We start from the raw sequence: 19,379 nt of genomic DNA, 5'->3' as shown, positions 1-19,379 counted from the left end.
CAAAGGATGGTCTAGACCAGAGGTAATTTTGGAATAAGGCTGGAAGGAAGAGACTTTTTCAATCTATAGTTCACAGTACTCACTACTTTCTACATCACTAAAATGAATTGAACAATTTTCTTAACCTAGCTTAATAAATATATAAATGTAACTAGAGTTCCAATACAGGCATGCAAACCTATTTATTCTATTTATTTATTTATTTACTTATGGCTGCATTGGGTCTTCATTGCTGTGCGCAGGCTTTTGTGGCGAGTGGGGGCTACTCTTCGTTGCGGTGCGCAGGCTTCTCATTGCAGTGGCTTCTCTTGTTGTGGAGCACCGGCTCTAGGCACGCGGGCTTCAGTAGTTATGGCTCGCGGGCTCTAGAGCGCAGGCTCAGTAGTTGGGGCGCACGGGCTTAGCTGCTCCGCGGCATGTGGGATCTTCCCGGACCAGGGATTGAACCCATGTTCCCTGCACTGGCAGGCAGATTCTTAACCACTGCGCCACCAGGGAAGTCCCTTTATTCTTAGTTCTATGGTAGAATTTATACCAGCACCACCTAGTACCAAGTAGTTAAAAAATTATAAACTCTCTCTCTCTCTTCAATTGGTGAGAGCAAAGAAACCTTGGATGATACCTTGATATTCACAATGGGAGAACAGACACTTTTTTCTAAACATTAGAGAAGATTTGAGCATAAAAACAATCTGGGTACTCAAACTATGTGGAAAAGATTTCCTGAGTTTTCCTTTTACTATCTTAAACTAAGTCAGGAACGGCCTTTTCTCACTTCAGTTAAAGATGCATAAGACAGGACAATACTCCCTGTGCCAGGCAGTTACAAGTATATACCCTCATCTCCTTTGAACAGGAATATAGGCTATTCAAAGGGGATGCCTGTGTCTGGACTCATAGCTTCATTTTAGGGAGCGGTTGCCTTTAGTATTCAATCTCACTCTTTTTAAAATGCCATTCAAATGCTGGACTTAGTAGTCTTTCTTATTCAAGACAATGCTTCCAAGAAAGAAAAAAAGGAATTTAGCTTTCGGCACATATGAAGAGTGTCCCCTGAACTAAAGAAAGAGGATGCAAGCTACTTGTTAGAAAATAATCCCCAAAAAGAAACAAACTAGTTCTTGTCTGTAACTTTTAGTTTCATTCAAATCACTAAGTGGCATATGGACACAGAGCAATCTTAAATTAAGCAGAAGCTTGAATATGAAGAGGGGAACTTTGTTCTGTTCTGATGCAGAATGAAACCAGAGATTTATTCCAGGTACAAAGGGCTCTAAGCCTCACCCAGTGTCCTTTTTGGGGCTTCCTGGAAAGGCCATTCAATCTGCAAGGAGTGTGTGGGACAAGCTCTTTAGGCTTGCCCCATGTACCAAGGGCAGAGGTGTAATTAAACCAGCCTTGGTTCTGTTGGTGCTGCTCATAGTTTAGCAGGTTAATGTTTAAAAATCAAAAACGAAAGGACTGACAGAAGAAAAAAGTAGTTCCCAACAATTTCATAAAATGAATAGTCATTTCACGTTGATTAACCACATTTTTCTAATTTGCCAGAAATATACCTGTTAATATTTTAAGGAGAACATCTAGTCTGCTTAATTAATACCGTAATTAATTAATATCTTAGGGAATATCTTTAAAAATTTTAAATTACACCTGGGAGAGTCAGGGCATGAAATGAGGCCAGAAATGATTGGCTGGGACAGCTTATGAGCACTTTCAGGGTCAGATCTTTCTAAGGTGGCTTTATTGTTTTCAAGTGGTATAAATTTTCAGAATTTTAATTATGTATATTGAATTCTACTGTAAATTGAATATGAATCACTTTTGGATTATGAGCTACTTTGCATTACCATATTTGGCTATATCTTTGCCATCTACTCATAATGTAGGATAACAAAGGTCCCTAGATACATGTAAAATAATATCAATCCGTAGTTTTCTTTTTTTGCGGTACGCGGGCCTCTCACTGTTGTGGCCTCTCCCATTGCGGAGCACAGGCTCCGGACACGCAGGCTCAGCGGCCATGGCTCACGGGCATGTGGGATCTTCCCGGACCGGGGCACGAACCCGTGTCCCGTGCATCGGCAGGCGGACTCTCAACCACTGCGCCACCAGGAAAGCCCCGTAGTTTTCTTAAATGTCCATAGCCACTTTGGTCAAGTCTGCCATTAAAATTAATCTAGTATATATTTTATTTTTTATTATTATTATTTTTTTTTGCGGTATGCGGGCCTCTCACTGCTGTGGCCCCTCCCGTCGTGGAGCACAGGCCCTGGACGCGCAGGCCCAGTGGCCACAGCTCATGGGCCCAGCCGCTCCACAGCATGTGGGATCCTCCCGGACCGGGGCACGAACCCGTGTCCCCTGCATCGGCAGGCGGACTCTCAACCACTGCGCCACCAGGGAAGCCCTAGTATATATATTTTTTTTTTTTTTTTTTTTTTTTTTTAAGACTTTTTTTTTTTTGGATGTTGCGGGTAGGAGTTTATTAATTAATTAATTAATTTTTGCTGTGTTGGGTCTTCGTTTCCGTGCGAGGGCTTTCTCTAGTTGTGGCAAGCGGGGGCCACTCTTCATCGCGGTGCGTGGGCCTCTCACTGTCACAGCCTCTCCTGTTGCGGAGCACAGGCTCCAGATGCACAGGCCCAGTAGTTGTGGCTCACGGGCCTAGTTGCTCCGCGGCATGTGGGATCCTCCCAGACCAGGGCTCGAACCCGTGTCCCCTGCATTAGCAGGCAGATTCTCAATCACTGTGCCACCAGGGAAGGCCCCTTAGTATATATTTTAAGTTACATTTACAGTCATTAAGATTTCTACAGTCTGGCTGAGTATATGTACTCCATTTAAAAATGATTAAATGGAGGTACGGGTTTATCAGATACAGTCATCATGTAAAATCAGCAAGTATCCTAATACAGTCGCTCCTAAGGAAATGAGACATATATTGAAGAATTATTATTTTGGGATTGATTTTTTTATTAGTGTGGGAAGAGTAATATCTGCTTTGGGTTTTTAAACAAATACCTCCAAAATATAGCATATGATCCATAATAGTGAAATACTCAAAAAGTTAATAAGGAAAGAGTTTCAGAGTATTTCAAGAAAAATTTCACTTCCATTCTGTCTGCCGGAAAAAAGACAAAAGCTTAAACATCTGAAATGCAGATATTCTAAATAAAACAATCCTACTGGAGAGAGCTTTATTTGATTACGATGTCATTTTGGCTTTTGTAATTCAAAACAGATTGTACCAAGTTTAGAGAAACTTGAGGAAAATGATAAAGGACTTAAGAAGTATGAAATTATGGATTATTTCTCTTACAGAAGAACACACTGTGGATTACACACCCAACTGAAAAGATGCGATACATGGAAAAATATGAGATGCAATATGAAGTACTGAGTGCTACCTACGAGGTATTTTTGCCCCTGCCAAAAATGGATCCTGAATCTAATCAAGCCTCTGGACCTAACTACCATAGGAAATTTGGGGGATACCGAACATGTTAATGATAAATTTGACAAAACAAATGACTCAGTTTCTTCAATAAATGATATTAAAAATAAAAAGTCAGGGGGAATTGTTACAACTTAAAAGAGACTTAAAAGGCATACCATCCAACTTAAACCAACTATAAAAACAAAACCAGAGAAGAGTGCAGGTATTAGGAATTATTGTTAATTTTGTTAGGTGTGATAATAGTACTGTGGTCATGTCTAAAAGGTCATCATCTATTAAAGATATGCTGAAGTTTATGGATAAAATGACAGGATACCTGGGATGTGCTTTAAAATACTTCCCTCAAAAGTGGACAGGCTGGATAAAAAAAAATGGCAAAATGTTGATAATTGCTGAAGCTAGGAGAAGGATACATGAGGTTTCATTTATACTACTCTCTCTCTCTCTCTCTTTTTTTTTTTTTGGGCCGTGCTGTATGACTTGTGGGATCTTCCTTCCTCGACCAGGGACTGAACCCATGCCCTCAGCAGTGAAAGCGCGGAGTCCTAACCACTGGACCACCAGGGAATTCCCTGTATTACTCTCTTGACCTTTATGTATGTTTGAAAAATGTTTACAATAAAAAAAATTCTTAAAAATGGGTTATACATGGAAGACTACATTTGAAAAAAAATTTTAAATCAGTTCTTACTACTTTGTCACTGTTGTACACAGTACTTTAATACAGTTATTCTTGATAATTAATCATATTTCTTAACCCCAGTAGATGTAGACAAGTATCCAGGCATTTCTTGACTTAAAGATGTAGTCTGTGAGCATAATTTGTGCTTTCCAGCACTTTCAATAATTTGGGTCCCCATAATTTTGTATGAAGAGTTGGCAGACTGATTTTTCAGAGCTGGAAGAGCTAAAAATAAATTTGGAAGCTTCTGAGAATAAACTTGCTTCACCCTGTCGCCTACGACACAGAACAACAGATGTGACTTCAGTGGGTATTTTCGGACACCAAGATGACTTCCTCTGGATGACTGCCACACAAAAAAACCCTACCCCAAATAGCTTTGGACATGCCACCATCCATACAGCACAAGGGTATTTAATTGCTGGAATTTAGTTAATTGGTTATGTTTGAGCTTGAATGCTGACTTAACACAAGTGTTTTTTAAATGCTGAAAGAATTAGATACTAGAGTTCTGAAAATCAAATATGAAATTAGTTAGAAGTTCAACAACAATATATAATAAACAAAACATACATATTAGTATCTAACTTACCAAGAAGAATGTTTACTAGTTTAGGCTTATTATTACTTTACTGATTTGTTTTAAATAAGTTAGGACAAAATAAGTCTACAGACATGATCTAAGAATTAGCAAATGGCAAGTACTGCTGCTTGAAGCATTATATTATACTGAGGAAATATACACACCTCTAACTGGGAAGCTTAACTGCTGTAAAGTTGATGCACTTATACAGTAACCAATTTGGGGCTCATAGGCGATGGTATCGAGACATTCATTCCAATCTTGTACATTTGTAACAGGACAATCCTGTAGATGGGTGACAAGGTCTCCCACAAAAAGGCCTCTGGGTCCAATGGCAGGTGAGTCCTTGGGAAGAGGGCAGAAATAAATCAGATAATGTGTGAAGACAAGCTATGATTAATCTGAGCAAATAATAAAGACACTGACTTAATTAAGTAGACTATTTTGAATAATGTAGAAAATAATCCAGCTTTGAATCCAAGATATATAGTCCTAGAAAATTAACAAAATAACACCCAATAATTATAGTTACTTTTCATATTTCACTAAGATTTTGAATTTTTCACAAATGAAAACCAAACAAACCCCACTTGCCAACAGTTAAGATTAAAATGATAAACTTTTTCCCAAACTGCTAATTAAAATTTTTTGTGAAAGTAGTCATCAGAATGCTTTCAATGTCCTATATCATCAATGGATAAAATTATAAGACTTATCTAAACACAGTCCCAAATATGCAGACAATACCGTCAGCACAATGAACACATGAGTACATGAGGCAGTTGCTCACAAGGTAATTTTCCTTGTCCCAAAGTGTGAAGAGAAGACTTGATACCATCATAGTAGTCTAAGGGAGTGAAATACAGAGTTGAAGACATTAATTTAAACTCCCACGAAATGTTCTGCTGGCTAGCCTAGGTTCCATCTTTCTTACTTCTTAGGAGTAAAGACATCTGACTCAAAAGCAGAGTTATAAAAACAAACAGTAAAGGTAAATGCTGCATTTAATCAAACTACAGTTAGAAAGTCTTGATACTATCCTTGTAACTCAGAACAGAAACAATTTCAGTATTTTAAAAGAGCCAATGTAGTTCACAAAACTATTTCTTTGATTTGAAAGGATTACAGTAATTTCTTCAGGAGAAACTGAGCATTCTGTACATGAGAACAGTTTGAATAAAAGTTCCTTAAAAAAAAAAAAGTTCCTGACATAAAATGCTAAGTGTTACATCACAAAATCTGGCGAAAGAATACCCCAAGTAATCTATTATTTACCTCAGCAACTTCAGTGATAAGCACCCCGACTCCAGTGTAGTAAAACGGCAAGAGAATTACAGGAAGGAGAACAAGAGCTAAAATACCCAGGAGTGCAAGGACGAAATTATGCCAGATACCTGAAAAGAGGGAAAAAAAGGAATAAGCTCAACCAGGGGCAGGAATGATATCATTCCAGGTAGTTATACTTCATAATACTTAGGCATTCTGATAAATTAGTAAAGTAACCAGAAGAAGCTGTGAGGCAGACAGATCTACTTATTAGTACAGAAGACAGATGTCCAGTTAGAGGTTTCTTCCATTTCAGATATTAAAATCTAAAATGAGCATGTTAATACAATACTAGGAAGACCACATGCTAATATGATTTAACACTATTAGAATCTATATTCGATTACATATATACCTCTATTATATATGTAAAGGTGTGTGTGTATATAATGAATAGAATATCTCCTACTTACTACTCTTTTCTCAGAAAATGTATACATATTAATTTAAACATAGTTGTGAAAAAAAAACATACTTGTGATCTTTGAAAGGAACTTCAGAGCTTTTATTTGAAAAGTTATGATGAAGTAAAAAACATTCTTGCTGAACTGGGGTATGTATCTTACATCAAGACTATAATTATCTCTGCCATCTCTGCAGAGATGGTTAGGTGAACCCAGGGGTGTGCTGGAGCCTGCTCCTACCAGCTTGCCACAGCTGACCGGGCCTCTTTAACCAACTCCTCCTTCAGGAACTTCAAGTTGGCGCTTTGAAATTGGCCACGGTGGGAGTATTTACACCACAGAAACCAGCAAATGCTACATATCAGAGCTCTCCACCCTCTCCTCCAGGGCTAGATGTTAAACATTCACTAGCATACCTCTAGATTACCCCCCCCCTCCCATACCGATCCTTGCCCTCTAGTACAGTTTTTCTCATAAGGCAGGGTGGAAGCACTACCCACTCTCTGAGCAGTGTGATTCTTAGTTGTGCAGGTCTTGTCCCTTACAATACAGGACATATAGCATTCCCGACTCCATCCTCTGAATGTCATTAGTGTTCTCCAGTCACTGAGACAAGCAAACAACTGCCCCCACCCCACACATTCCAAATATCCCCAGGAAGGTGATAGCACCAGTGGTTGAGGACCAGTGTTCTATAATGATAGAAACATAACTTAAAAGACATCTCCCAGACTCTCAGGAGGCTGAGTATGGCCATATGACTATGTTTCGGCAAAAGGATGCAAGTGGAAGTGATGGGGATTGTCTTACTGGCTGGAATGTAGCTATGATGGTGCTAAACCTGAGTCCATGATGCAGAAGCTGCATGTTGGGAATAGTAGAGCTAAGACAGAGAGTCTGAGTCCCCCAAATCATAGAATTATCATATCAGCATTGAACTACTTACATTTGCAATGTTTTATGAGAGTTTAAGTCACTGCTATTTTTAGCTTTTACAGCAGCCAGATACCTAGCTAATATGGACCATATTCACAATGTAAAATGTTCCTCTAGTCCAGGACATATTGGGTAAACAATATTTTCTGTTTTGCACACAGCAAGATCTTTTTTTTTTTTTTTTTGCAGTACGTGGGCCCCTCACTGATGTGACCTCTCCCGCCGCGGAGCACAGGCTCCGGACGCGCAGGCCCAGCGGCCATGGCTCACGGGCCCAGCCGCTCTGCGGCATGTGGGATCCTCCCAGACCGGGGCACAAACCCGTGTCCCCTGCATCGGCAGGTGGACTCTCAACCACCACACCACCAGGGAAGCCCCAGAAAGATCAAGCTATTTATCACAAACTATATTTTGCTTTTTCATTTATATATTTTCGACTTCTTCCTCACCTGCACATTCACATCTAACCCACTTCTTATATCCACTACAGAGTAATCCATTTAAAAAAAAACATTGACTTATTTATAAGGTTCCCTCCTAATGATCACTTAGGCTGTTTGAACTTTTTCATACAATGCTGCAACAAACAGCTTTGCTCATATTGTTATGCATCTAATTAAGAATGCATCTGAGGGTATGGAAAATTGCACAGAAATGGAATTATTGGGTCAAAAAATACATGCATTAAAATTGACCTCCAACAAGTTTGCATTATATTCTCGTAAGTGGCATATGTTTCCCCACCCTCTAAACAATACTGGATGGGATGCTATCATAACTTTAGACTGCCATCTGCTAGGTGAAAGGTAAAATCTCATCCTGATTTCTATTTCTTTAATGATGAGTGAGCTTGTACATTTTTCATGCTTATTAAATGGTTATTTGTATTTTTGTCTGAGAATTGCTTACTTCTATCCACTGTCAGTTTACATTTTTTGACTGGGTTGTCTTTTTTTTCTTAAACTAATTTATATATATTATTATTTGTAATACACACACTGAGGAATTTGTTCTTCTGTACGAGGTATTATAATCATTTCCTCCAGTTTGTTTGGCTTGGTTTATAGTTTTGCCTATGCAGACATTTTAAATTTTGGTGAGGTCAAATGTCTCCTTTTGTATTAAGCCTTTCCCAGTTCAAGACTACAGAAGACACTCACCTTTGTTTTCTTGTATTGTTTTCATAGGTTTTTTTTTTTTTTTTATTTTGCACTCGAGGCATGCGGGTTCTTAGTTCCCCCACCAGGGATTGAGCCCATGCCCCCTGCAGTGGAAGCACAGTCTTAACCACTAGATGGTCAGGGAAGTCCCTAGCATCATTTAAAAAACAAAATTAAAACAAACAGAAAAAATCTCTAATTCTTTGACCCACTGGAATTTACTCTAGTGAAACTAATTAGGAATACAGCTGTACCACCCCACCACCCTGTTGCTAGTCCCAAGACAATTTCACAAAATAATCCAGCCCCATTGATTAGATTTGCCACCATTACCATGTGCTAAATTCAACTTTCCCCTTAACCCCTCAGGAGGGCCTAAAAGCTTGCACCAGACCTCTCCCTTATCAGGATGACACCACCATACAACCCCGGCTTTTCTCATCCAAGCAACAGTCAGAGGGGCACACAGCAGCACTGCTTCTTTGACTCTCTGGGCTGGACTCTCCTATCTCTTGTCAGGGATGCAGCTGGTACCAGACCACCCTGTTGGATTCCAGATTTGACCATGATGGCTAAATTGCAATGCAGGTACCTTTATTTCCTTTATTTAAACAATCTCTTGTTCATTAATGATTTGCTTTTTGAATATACCAAACAAATTTTTGTTACAATTTTTACTTTCTCTAGAGCAGGGTTTCTCAACAGTGGCACTACTGGCATTCTGGGCCAGATAATTTTTTGTTGTGGGGGACTATCTTGTGCACTGTAAAATGTTTAGCAGCATCCCTGGCCTCTACCCACCAGATGCCAGTCGTACCCTCCCTGTTTTCTCTATTTTCTAGGCACAATATTTATATAGGCAAGTTTTTTTCTTTCTTTAGAACAGGTATTTTATTTTTTGCTTTTTCTATTACAAGGGATGTATATACCAAGTATTAAAAAGTCAATACACACACAACATAATCCACAACTGAGCACCACTCCTTAACTAAACAGGCAAAGAAATGACACTAAAAGACAGCACCTGGTAGTATTTGGGGGAAAATAAAAAGACTAAAACAGGTTTAAATCGACTACTACATCCCATCCAATATTCAATACTACACAATCTAGTGCATCTAAAAGGTAGTTATGCAAAATGTGTTAATGTCAAAGAATACAACCAAAATTAAGATGGCAAACTAAACCTATATAACTTTTTTTAAACAGGAAAATACTTTATATATGCATGTAACTGTCCTTCTTTTAAAGAAAATCTGCAAGCAACGTTATCTACTTCCAGAAAAACCATATATAGAACTACTAAACATATTCTTAAAAGTATAAAAGTGAACACTTAGAAAATCTGTAATTTTAAAATCATAAATAGATGAACTTTATATTTAAAAGAATGTGAAAAGAAGTCCCATTTTTAGCACAGTTGTATAAACAGTCTTTTGATGTGAGCTTCATGAATTGTCCTCCTTTTGTGACCAAATATTACAAAAACATAACGTTTTTCAAACTGTATTACAGAACAAGACAGAACATCTTAACAATGTTATCTTATATAAAGAATTACTTTTTTTAACCTTTTAAATTTTACTTTTACTAACCTATCAAAACCTGACTCTTAGACGTGTTAGAGTCATTAAAAAAATTCTTTTCTAGAAACAGTACACAAAAAAGAGGCATATTTATTTCCCATCACATTATTGGAAGATGCTTTCCGAGCCTGAGAAGTTTCTTCTTTCCTTTTTACTGTCTATCTTTATTCTTAGTATGTGTTAAGATATGAGTTTTCAGGTTAGCTGACTGAGTAAATGTCCTATTACAGTAATCGAAGGGGCACATGAAGGGCCTCTCTCCGGTATGGATTCGCATATGGGTACGCAAATTGTAATCCAGGGAAAAGCTTTTTCCGCAGCCTTCGAAGGTGCACTGAAAGGGCTTCTCTCCCGTATGCACCAGTTGATGACGTTTCAGTTTTGAGCTCTCAACAAAAGCTCTGCCACATTCTGCACATACGTGGACTCTGGGACCATGGGTGTGCAGATGCTTTCTCAAAGCAGACTTATCCCTGAACATCTTCACGCAGCCTCTGCTAGGGCAAGCTATTGATCTCGGGGGCTCTTCTTTGGTTTTCTGGGGCTTCTTTCTAGTAAATTCTGCCACTTGTTTGGGATCTGAGAGGTCAAGGCCAGGAATTCCTCCAGGAGGCAGCTTCTTCCCCGTCAGGTACTCTGAATAACCAAGAGTTCGTTTCTCAGCAGCCTGTCTAGTCTCGTGGTCTCTCTCATCGCACGCGGAGCACATGGTGACGGTGAACACGCCTTCCAGGGATTTGACGCGCACCTGCTCCTGCTCCCACTTCTCGCTGCCCACCTCGGAGCTGCTTGCCGCCCTGGCCTTGCCGCCGGCGTAACTACTCTTATCGCTGGGCTTTGTGCCTTGGCCACTGTCCTTCCTGCTGTGGCTGTAGGCCGAGGAGGACGTGGAGGGTGGTGACAAGGGAGCCAGGGTCTCCTGGAAGCAGTTGTTTTCGTCGGCCAGGATGGCCGTCTTGTTCTCCAGGTTGGTGACCTGCAGGTCTTCAGACCGGTAGTAGCCCACCACCTCCTCCTGCATCTGCATCATGATCATTTCCTTGTTGTAGTCCCCTTGGTTTGGGGTGCTGATAATGAGAGGTTGCAGCACGAGCAGAGACGTACGGTGGTGGCCATCGTGGACACAGCTGCCGCTGATGTCTTCGCACTCCTTGGCTGCCTCAACCGCCATTGTCTCCACAGGGACGGTCTCCACAGGGATGGTCTCCACAGGGACGGTCTCCACAGGGACGGTCTCCACAGGGACGGTCTCCACAGGGACGGTCTCCACAGGGATCTGGTGCAGCTCCACAGCATCTGCATACATCTCCGAGTTTTCTGTCACGATGTAGAAAATGTTGTTTGAGGCCATGGCCGAGGGCTCTTCTCAGGCTTTGGCTACTGGGCAGCGAACGAACGACAAGACGGCCGCGGAAAAGAAAGGCTGTGAGAGAAAAGCCCGAGCTCCAGAGGAAAGAGAGGGCGCTTCCGGTGCGGAACGCGGAAAACGCAGACGACGTGGAAGCTTCTGGACCCGCTGCACACGTTCGCTTTGGGGAACGCCCCCCACCGTACATGCGCTTTACGTCACCCCGCACACGCGCTTTACGTCACCCTGCACATGCGCTTTGCGTCACCCCGCACACGCGCTTTGCCTCACCGCCCCACCCCCCGCACATGCGCTTTGGGGCACCCCGGCACATGCGCTTTGGAGCACTCCCCCCCCCCCGCACATGCGCTCTGGAGCACTCCCCCCCACCCCGCGCACATGCGCTTTGGGGCACCCACGCAGGTGTGCTTTGGGGCACCCCGCACATGCGCTTCTAAGCTGGGGCACCCCAGCAGAGTGCAGCACCATGCTCATGCCCACGCTCACACACTCGTGCGTGCGCCAGCTCTCCTGCCACTGCGTGCCTCTTCGCTCAGCTCGCCAAGCTATTGTTTCTTTTGAATACAGCAACCAGGCTCTACAGAATTTTTCTGTATTTCATTTCCATTGACTTTTTTGTCCCTCCCCCTCCCCCCGCCAGGTATATAATAGTATGGGCGGGGAAGGCCTACTCCTTTCTAATACTTATGCTTCTTTTTTTTCTTATTCGATTGCACTGACCCACATTTACAGGCCATTTTTAACAGTATCAGTGGAATGCTTGTCCTGCCCGTTAATAGGAATGCTTCTAAGTGTTATACCATTAGGAAGTAACCAGCTATTTCTGTTTAGTACTTCTACTAAAGATTTTTGGTTTTTAGCCATTAATAGATGTTGAACTTTGTTAAATACTGACTTCAATATCTGCTGAGATGAGGATATTTTTCTCTTAAGAGTAATTAATGTTTACCACATTCAAATAAGATTTCCTAATTTTAAGCCATCCTTGCACTGTTTAGATACACCAACCGTCTGTAGAATTTTTTTTGTGCTTTACAAGTATCAGTGGTATACTGACTTTTAAAAAATTCTTAGTTTCCTTCTCTATGCGACCTGGAAAGTTTATACTAAATTGGAATTGAGAAGAGAAATCTTTTCCTTCAAGATTCCTTCAAGATTTGAAAGAATTCTCCTATGAAACTTTCAGGACCACTCTTAAACTTTCTTAATTTCTCCCATGGTAATTAGCCTATTTATATTTTTTTTCTGTCTCCACTGGGGTTTATTTCGGCTGTTTAAAAAAAAGATAATTATCCAGGTTTGTGAAAATTTTTTGCAGAGATGAACAAAGAACACTTTAATAATTGTTTAAAATTTCTCTATCAGTTGTCATTCCCCAATCTGACTGCTAATTCTGTCTATAAATGCTTTCTCCGATTTAATCTTTTTTTGTTCTTCAAAGAACTCTTTTATTTAACAGTTCTGTTTTTTCTAATTTATTATTTTTTGCCTATATGCATGCTAATTACATCATTTCTTACCTATTTTATAGTTCTTTTCTCACTTCTTCAGTTTAACTGATTTACTTTAATTTCTTACTTCATAATAATTGCCTAAGGCAGTGACTTTTCCTTTTAGCAAAACTTTACACATTATTTCATTATCACTTTTAAACATACTGCAATTATGGTTTTGAATTAAATTGGCCAATTTTTATAAGTTTCATGGGTACTTGAAAAGAAATTGTCATGGTATAGGATTTGACATAACTGTTGATTTTGACCTTGCTAATTAGAACTTTGATGATGAAGACTTTTTCATACTTAACCTGCTGTGTGTTGAGAGATGAGATAAGCCTCCCTGATTACATTTCTGCTTTTTCCTTGTACTTTTCCCATTTTTGTTTTGATGATGTGTTACTTTATTTAGTAAGAAAGACTCACGATTACATTTCCATTGTGGATTACACTCCTTATGATTATCAAGTGACTTCCTAAGTCTAATTTAATGCTTTAGTCATATTTTCATGATATGTTCTCATTTTTTCAATCTTTTAAAAATAATTCATGTTAAAAAAATGAAAAAACTGGAATGTAAATTATTTTGCTCTACCACTTCTGACTGAGAGTCTTTTTTAAAAAAATTTACTTATTTATGTATTTATTTTTGGCTGCGTTGGGTCTTTGTTGCTGTGCACGGGTGTTCTCTAGTTGTGGCAAGTGGGGGCTACTCTTCGTTGCGGTGTGTGGGCTTCTCAATGCGGTGGCTTCTCTTGTTGTGGCGCATGGGCTCTAGGTGTGTGGGCTTCAGTAGTTGTGGCACACAGGCTCAGTAGTTGTGGCTCGCGGGCTCTAGAGCGCAGGCTCAGTAGTTGTGGCGCACGAGCTGAGTTGCTCCGTGGCATGTGGGATCTTCCCGGACCAGGGCTTGAACCCGTGTCCCCTGCATTGGCAGGAGGATTCTTAAGCACTGCGCCACCAGGGAAGCCCTGACTGAGAGTCTTATAAACTGAATTTATCAACCAAAAGGTGAGGTGTTTTCAGTTGTGATGTACTTTCCATAAAACCACTAATAACACACAGATGAATAAAGAAATTTAAGTCTTTTACCTGCGCAAAATATCCTTAGCTGCTGGACTGGTGATATAAGTTGCAAATGAGTGGTGAACAGATCAACAAATGCTCCAGGATAAATAATGAAGAGAAAAATCCCAAAGCCATTAAATCGAACTTGTTCCCTAAGAAATCACATAAGAAAAAGGAATTTACTACTAGTATTGCATTTTTCAGATTAATAATGCATGTAATCTTAAAACTTCCCACTGTAATTCAAATTCTTGCTTAAAATACAAGTCTCTCTGGAGAGTCAAAAAATTATATATGATATATATCATCATAATTTTATAATAGCATACAGATTTAGTTACCAGTGAAATTGCATTTTGTAAAACAGGGCATTCTGAAATAGACTTAACAACTTCAAAAATTTTTAGAAACCAATATGCTGAGCAAATAACTTAAAATTAGTCACTTGTATAAAGAAATAGTTAATATTTCTATGAGAAACTAAATGAAAAACATTTTTATGGTTTATTCTGAATTATTTTCAGGGAAGGAGATAGTAGAAAATAGAATTCAAGTAAATTATCTAAATATTTATATTTCTCTTAGCCATTATAAAGGTGGAGGTTTATCTAAGTGTATTGCTGTTGAATTAATGTTAAAAATAAGTACTGCATTTAAAAATGCATAATGCTCAGACTGTCCTCAAGAGAACTATTTTTTATCAATTCATTCTCTAAAACTGGAATTACATTTAAAAGCCTCGTAAGACCATACAGCTACTCTAAAAAAAGCGTCATCTAAATATATTGTGCTGTCACCTAGCATTAACTATATAAGATGACTGTAAAATTCACTTTTTCTTGGCAGTGGGATTTTATAAAATATTACCAAACTATTTCACAAACATATTATGAATGATTAAACTGTAATAACAATACTTTTCTATGTAAAACCCTAAAAGCTGCAAAGTTAAGGTGGAAGTAAAGATGAAAGAGAGAAAAGAAAAAAGTAGCCGACCACTTAAACCACTACATGGCACACCTGTGTAACAGTATATGCTCTGTCAAGATGAGGGTTTATTGCCAGTCAATAGACTCTTGTTCATAAGCAACTGGAAAGTAATAAGAAGTGATTAAATCTTCTCCTCTAAAACCTTTTATCTGGTCCACACACCCAAAGGATGAAACACATTGCCATCAGTATGTGTGTTCATTATGTGGGAGTGAAGGGGAGTTGAGACTCTATCTCTCCCCCCATCAGGATTTTACACATTTAGGAGTCTTTAAAATGCTCAGGTATAATTACAATGATACATTTGGACAGTCAAGACGAGAACATGGCATGATACTTGAAGCAAGTCCCAGGTTTCATCCTCCCTTATCTTCTTCCACTTGGATTTCTAGATAGGCTATGATATTTGTTAACAAACCCAGAGCTTTCAGTGTTCTTGCTGTAGCCAGCAGAGGCCATGAGTAGAAGCAGGAAAGTATTTCAGATGATGAGCCAAAGAAAGTACTAAGAAGGCAGGTGGATGGGCTTTGATTTGAGTGCAGTGGTTATCATTCTGATCCAGTGATGAATAGAAAGATTAGGTTTCAGGACTGGATGAAAATAGTGAAGAACCATGAGGATATAACCATGCTGGCAAAGGACAAAGGATAGAAAGACCCAGATTATAGATGTGCACATAGTTAATTGAGCATATTCATCAATATATTAATCTCTACAAAAGAGAAGTTACCTTAAAATAATAATGGTGGATATGCACTGGGCAGTATCCAAAGAAAGAAAAAGTATCAAATGTAGCAGATTTTAGTAATAAATACTCCTAAATGAAAAGCTTCTTTGCATGGAATAGAGAGAGAGAGGTAAATATCATTACCTAATAGCTGCTATCCCATGTCCAATTTCATGTACAACACCACTAATGAGGACTGCAGCGAAGAAATAGGTCAGTTGGTTGACGGGTAAATTTATGCCAGGAACCTGTTCACAGACACAATGATAAAAACACACTTGGGCACCAAGAGAACACGATGTTCACTCTGTACTAAAACTTAAACTTCCAAACTCAGTGTTAGGTAAGCTAAAACTAATATGAACACTGATGGTCCACTTCTCCATTTCTATCATAATAAATTTTATAAAAACACCAGTCAGTTTTTTTGAACTAGGCAGTTTTTGAGCTAAGCACACCACCAATCTAAAGAGAATAGGAAACACCAGGTTAAAAAGTTGAAACGTTAGCTTCCTGAAGTCTTTACCACGGGAAAGAATTAGGGAGCCTGGCATAGTGCCAGGGAAGGCAGAGTGGCAGTGAAGGAGTCAGTAGCTGATCCACCCTCGAGGGCTGGCAGCCCGATTTGGGAATTCTTGTTACAGTTCCCATTCCTTCCGCTAAAGTGTTATTGCAAGGCTCCAAGTACTTATGTGAGTAATACAGGATGTCCCCACCCCCCTTCAATGAGTTTCATTTTAGTATTATCAAGTTATATGAGAGTTGATCATTAAAGGCAGTGTAATAAAGTGCCTTATTGGTGTGGGAGCACCAGGCCCTTCATTTCTTCTATCAGTTTGTCTAGAACATTGGTTAGAAAAATCATATCAAAGTGATACATAAATATTATACTAAAATTGAAATTTAATGCAGAAAGTAAGGCATTTGGAACATACAGACATGTTAAGGACCCACGTGCTCCACTGTTATGCACTTAAGGTTGCTATTTTAAAGGCTGCACAGTAAAATTTTTTTAGATACCCAAGAATCTTCTTGCAAGATAAATAATCGTTCCTAAGTTCTATTTCTCACAATCCAGGCAGTGGGACTCTAAAGGTATCCTTCTGGAGGAAAGTTCGTCTTTCTTTCATTAGTTAGTATTTTAAATTAATTACAAAATATGTTTAAAGCAGGAAAACTTGAAAACTCAAAGAATAATAGAAACCGTTCCTGTTCCCCAAACACAAAACAAAAAACCATTCTCAGTGTTTCAATGCACGTCTTTCCAATCTTTTCATGTACACATATTTAAAAAAATTATACTCTTTTCTTATAAATATGGTTTTGAAATCTACCCTTTTCACTTAATAGTATCACAAACATTTTCCCATGAGTATTTCTGGTTCAACATGATTTTTAATAGCTGCATTGTATTTCATGGAGTAGATTGTTGGGCATTTAATTGTTTTAAAGGTTTCTGCTCTTATAAAATACTGTGATAAATATATTTGGACACATATACACAAATATTTGGAGGGAATAAATTGTTAGACAAGCACGGTTGGTTCAGGCTCTGGGGACATATCATTTGGGTTTGGTGTTCTGGCTCCATCATAACTAGCTAAGGGACCTTGAAGAACCTTGGATTATTCCTCCAGTACTTCAATTTCCCCATCATTAAAATGGAAATCACCATATTTACATAAAAGGGTAATTCTGAGGATTACAGGAGATAATCCTTGTCCACTGTTTAACATTACGTCTAACAGAGAGGGTAATTATACACAAAATTTAAAGGACTTTGATACATATCAAACTGCTCTCCAAAGGCAGACACTTCAATAACCTTGGGTAAGCTCATTTTATTCAAATCTGCAATTTGAGAGGAATAAAAAGCATCCCATTGTTTGATTTCTATTTCTTTGATGACTATTAAGCTGAATATTCCCCCTACTTTTTGACCACTGATAGATCTTTTGTGAGTAGCCTACTCCCGACTTGTCAATTTTTTTCTCCTTAGAGTGTTCATGTTTTTCTTATTGTCCGTAAGATCACTTCAAGTATCAATTATTGATTCTCTGTGATACACATCACAGATGCATTCCCAAGTTTTGCCTTTTAATTTTATTTTGCTTTTGGTTTTTTGATATGTAAAAAATGTTATGTAGTCAAATCTATCAATATTCATGGTTTCTGCCATTAGTTTTATGCATATGTCTTTCTCATTCTGTGTTCCTATAAATAGAAACCTGTTTTTATTTCTTTCAAGGTCTTTTATGATTTCACATTTTAATTTTAATTCAATTGCAATTTATTTTTGTGTATAACAAAGGAATTTCATTTTTAAGCCTTTTTTAGTAACTGAAGAGGAGATTCAAACCATGCTGCTTGGATTGCTTTCTAAATTCATTGATTCCAAGAGTCCTTTCTCTAGTTATGAAACTAGCTTTCATAGTCATCATTTTTAATGTATTCATAACATTTCACTGAATGACAATCTCATAATTTAACCATTCCTCAATTACATATTGTGGTTGTTTCTAATTCTTCATAGTAATAAATGTTAGGATAAACAGCTTGATGAATACTAATTTTTCTGTAATTTGGAAGTGTTTCCTTAACCTAGAGTCCCAGATGTGGAAGTAAATGGTCAGAGGATATTTTTATGATGCTCATTATCTGAAGTTCTCTCTACTCAGACCCTACTAAGCAACTCTTTTCAAGAACATCAGTGTACCTTTTTCTACATATCTGCTCCATTCCCATGTTGTCAGGCATCTGTCTGTTCAGACCTGTAGTTTCCTTTTCTCTGATTCCTCTCTAAATTTATGTACTTAAGATTAATACTCATACATTCCCTCTATATCACAAAGTATTCAGGTTATCTTACCTTTATTTCAAAAAAATCAGTAGCCTTGATCCAATAGGATATTGATTTCTTCTCTTTATTATTTCAGTGATGTAATAATGAAATAAGGTAAGGATTTGAACATGTGACTACACCAACAGATGGTAGGTCTTATTTGCTGGCAACAATACTCGACTGCCCATCTGTCTCGGCCGTGATCACACAGGGTATTAGATGTACCAAAATACTGATCTCTCAATAACATAGAGTACCAGGTTTTGGGGAATTAATACTGAATGAGGCTGAAGGGAATTATAGAGTAAACAGAAAGTATGTGCTCTAAGCTACAAGAGCTCATATCAAAGTCAGGAGATACAACAAACTTAAACAAAAACATGCCAGGTAGATATACAGAGGGCAGCTGACTTCTTAATGGTTCCAAAGCATGGCTCTCCTAACTGAATCAATATTTTGTAAGCTCTATGAGTAAGTTGAAAAGCAAACAGAAGAAATAATTTCTTCTGTAAATTAACACTTTACCATTCAGGCAATGATTCTTTGGACAGGATGCCAAAAGCACAAACAACAAAAGCAAAAATCAACACATGGGATTACATCAAACTCAAAAGCTTCTGCATAGCAGAAGAAACAACCAATGGCAGCCTACAGAATGGGAGAAAAGTTTTGCGAACCATATACTGGATAAGCGGTTAATATCCAAAACATATAAAGAACTAACAAAACAAACAACCCCCTGCCCAACAATCT

At 38.7% G+C, this 19,379-nt stretch overlaps 2 protein-coding genes across 2 annotated transcripts in view; both read right to left on the bottom strand.

The window, feature by feature from the left end:
- MBTPS2 (membrane bound transcription factor peptidase, site 2) overlaps positions 1–19,379 on the bottom strand; it is a 39,162-nt gene that overhangs the window by 8,247 nt on the left and 11,536 nt on the right. Inside the window, exons 4-7 of the mRNA XM_065901122.1 lie at positions 15,929–16,032; positions 14,092–14,219; positions 5,998–6,116; positions 4,887–5,067 (exon numbers count right to left, since the gene is read on the bottom strand). Of these exons, the coding sequence (XP_065757194.1) occupies positions 4,887–5,067; positions 5,998–6,116; positions 14,092–14,219; positions 15,929–16,032 (532 nt within the window). The remainder of the gene's footprint in view (positions 1–4,886; positions 5,068–5,997; positions 6,117–14,091; positions 14,220–15,928; positions 16,033–19,379) is intronic.
- YY2 (YY2 transcription factor) lies at positions 10,286–11,485 on the bottom strand. Its single transcript, XM_065901190.1, has 2 exons — positions 11,360–11,485; positions 10,286–11,281 (listed from the first exon to the last, which is right to left on the bottom strand). The coding sequence occupies exons 1-2, from the start codon at positions 11,483–11,485 to the stop codon at positions 10,286–10,288; spliced, it is 1,122 nt and encodes a 373-aa protein (XP_065757262.1).

Source organism: Phocoena phocoena, chromosome X (assembly GCF_963924675.1).
Source record: "Phocoena phocoena chromosome X, mPhoPho1.1, whole genome shotgun sequence".
Lineage (NCBI taxonomy): Eukaryota > Metazoa > Chordata > Mammalia > Artiodactyla > Phocoenidae > Phocoena > Phocoena phocoena.
Note: the sequence above shows the minus strand (reverse complement) of the source record. Positions and strands in the feature narration are given on the sequence as shown.

Bases quoted from the DNA above. Each gene is read 5' to 3' on its own strand.
- YY2 (XM_065901190.1), bottom strand. From the start codon at position 11,485: ATGGCCTCAAACAACATTTTCTACATCGTGACAGAAAACTCGGAGATG. The intron at 11,282-11,359 runs GTGGAGACCGTC...GCAGCCAAGGAG, and splicing joins TCCCTGTGGAGACCGTCCCT to TGCGAAGACATCAGCGGCAG.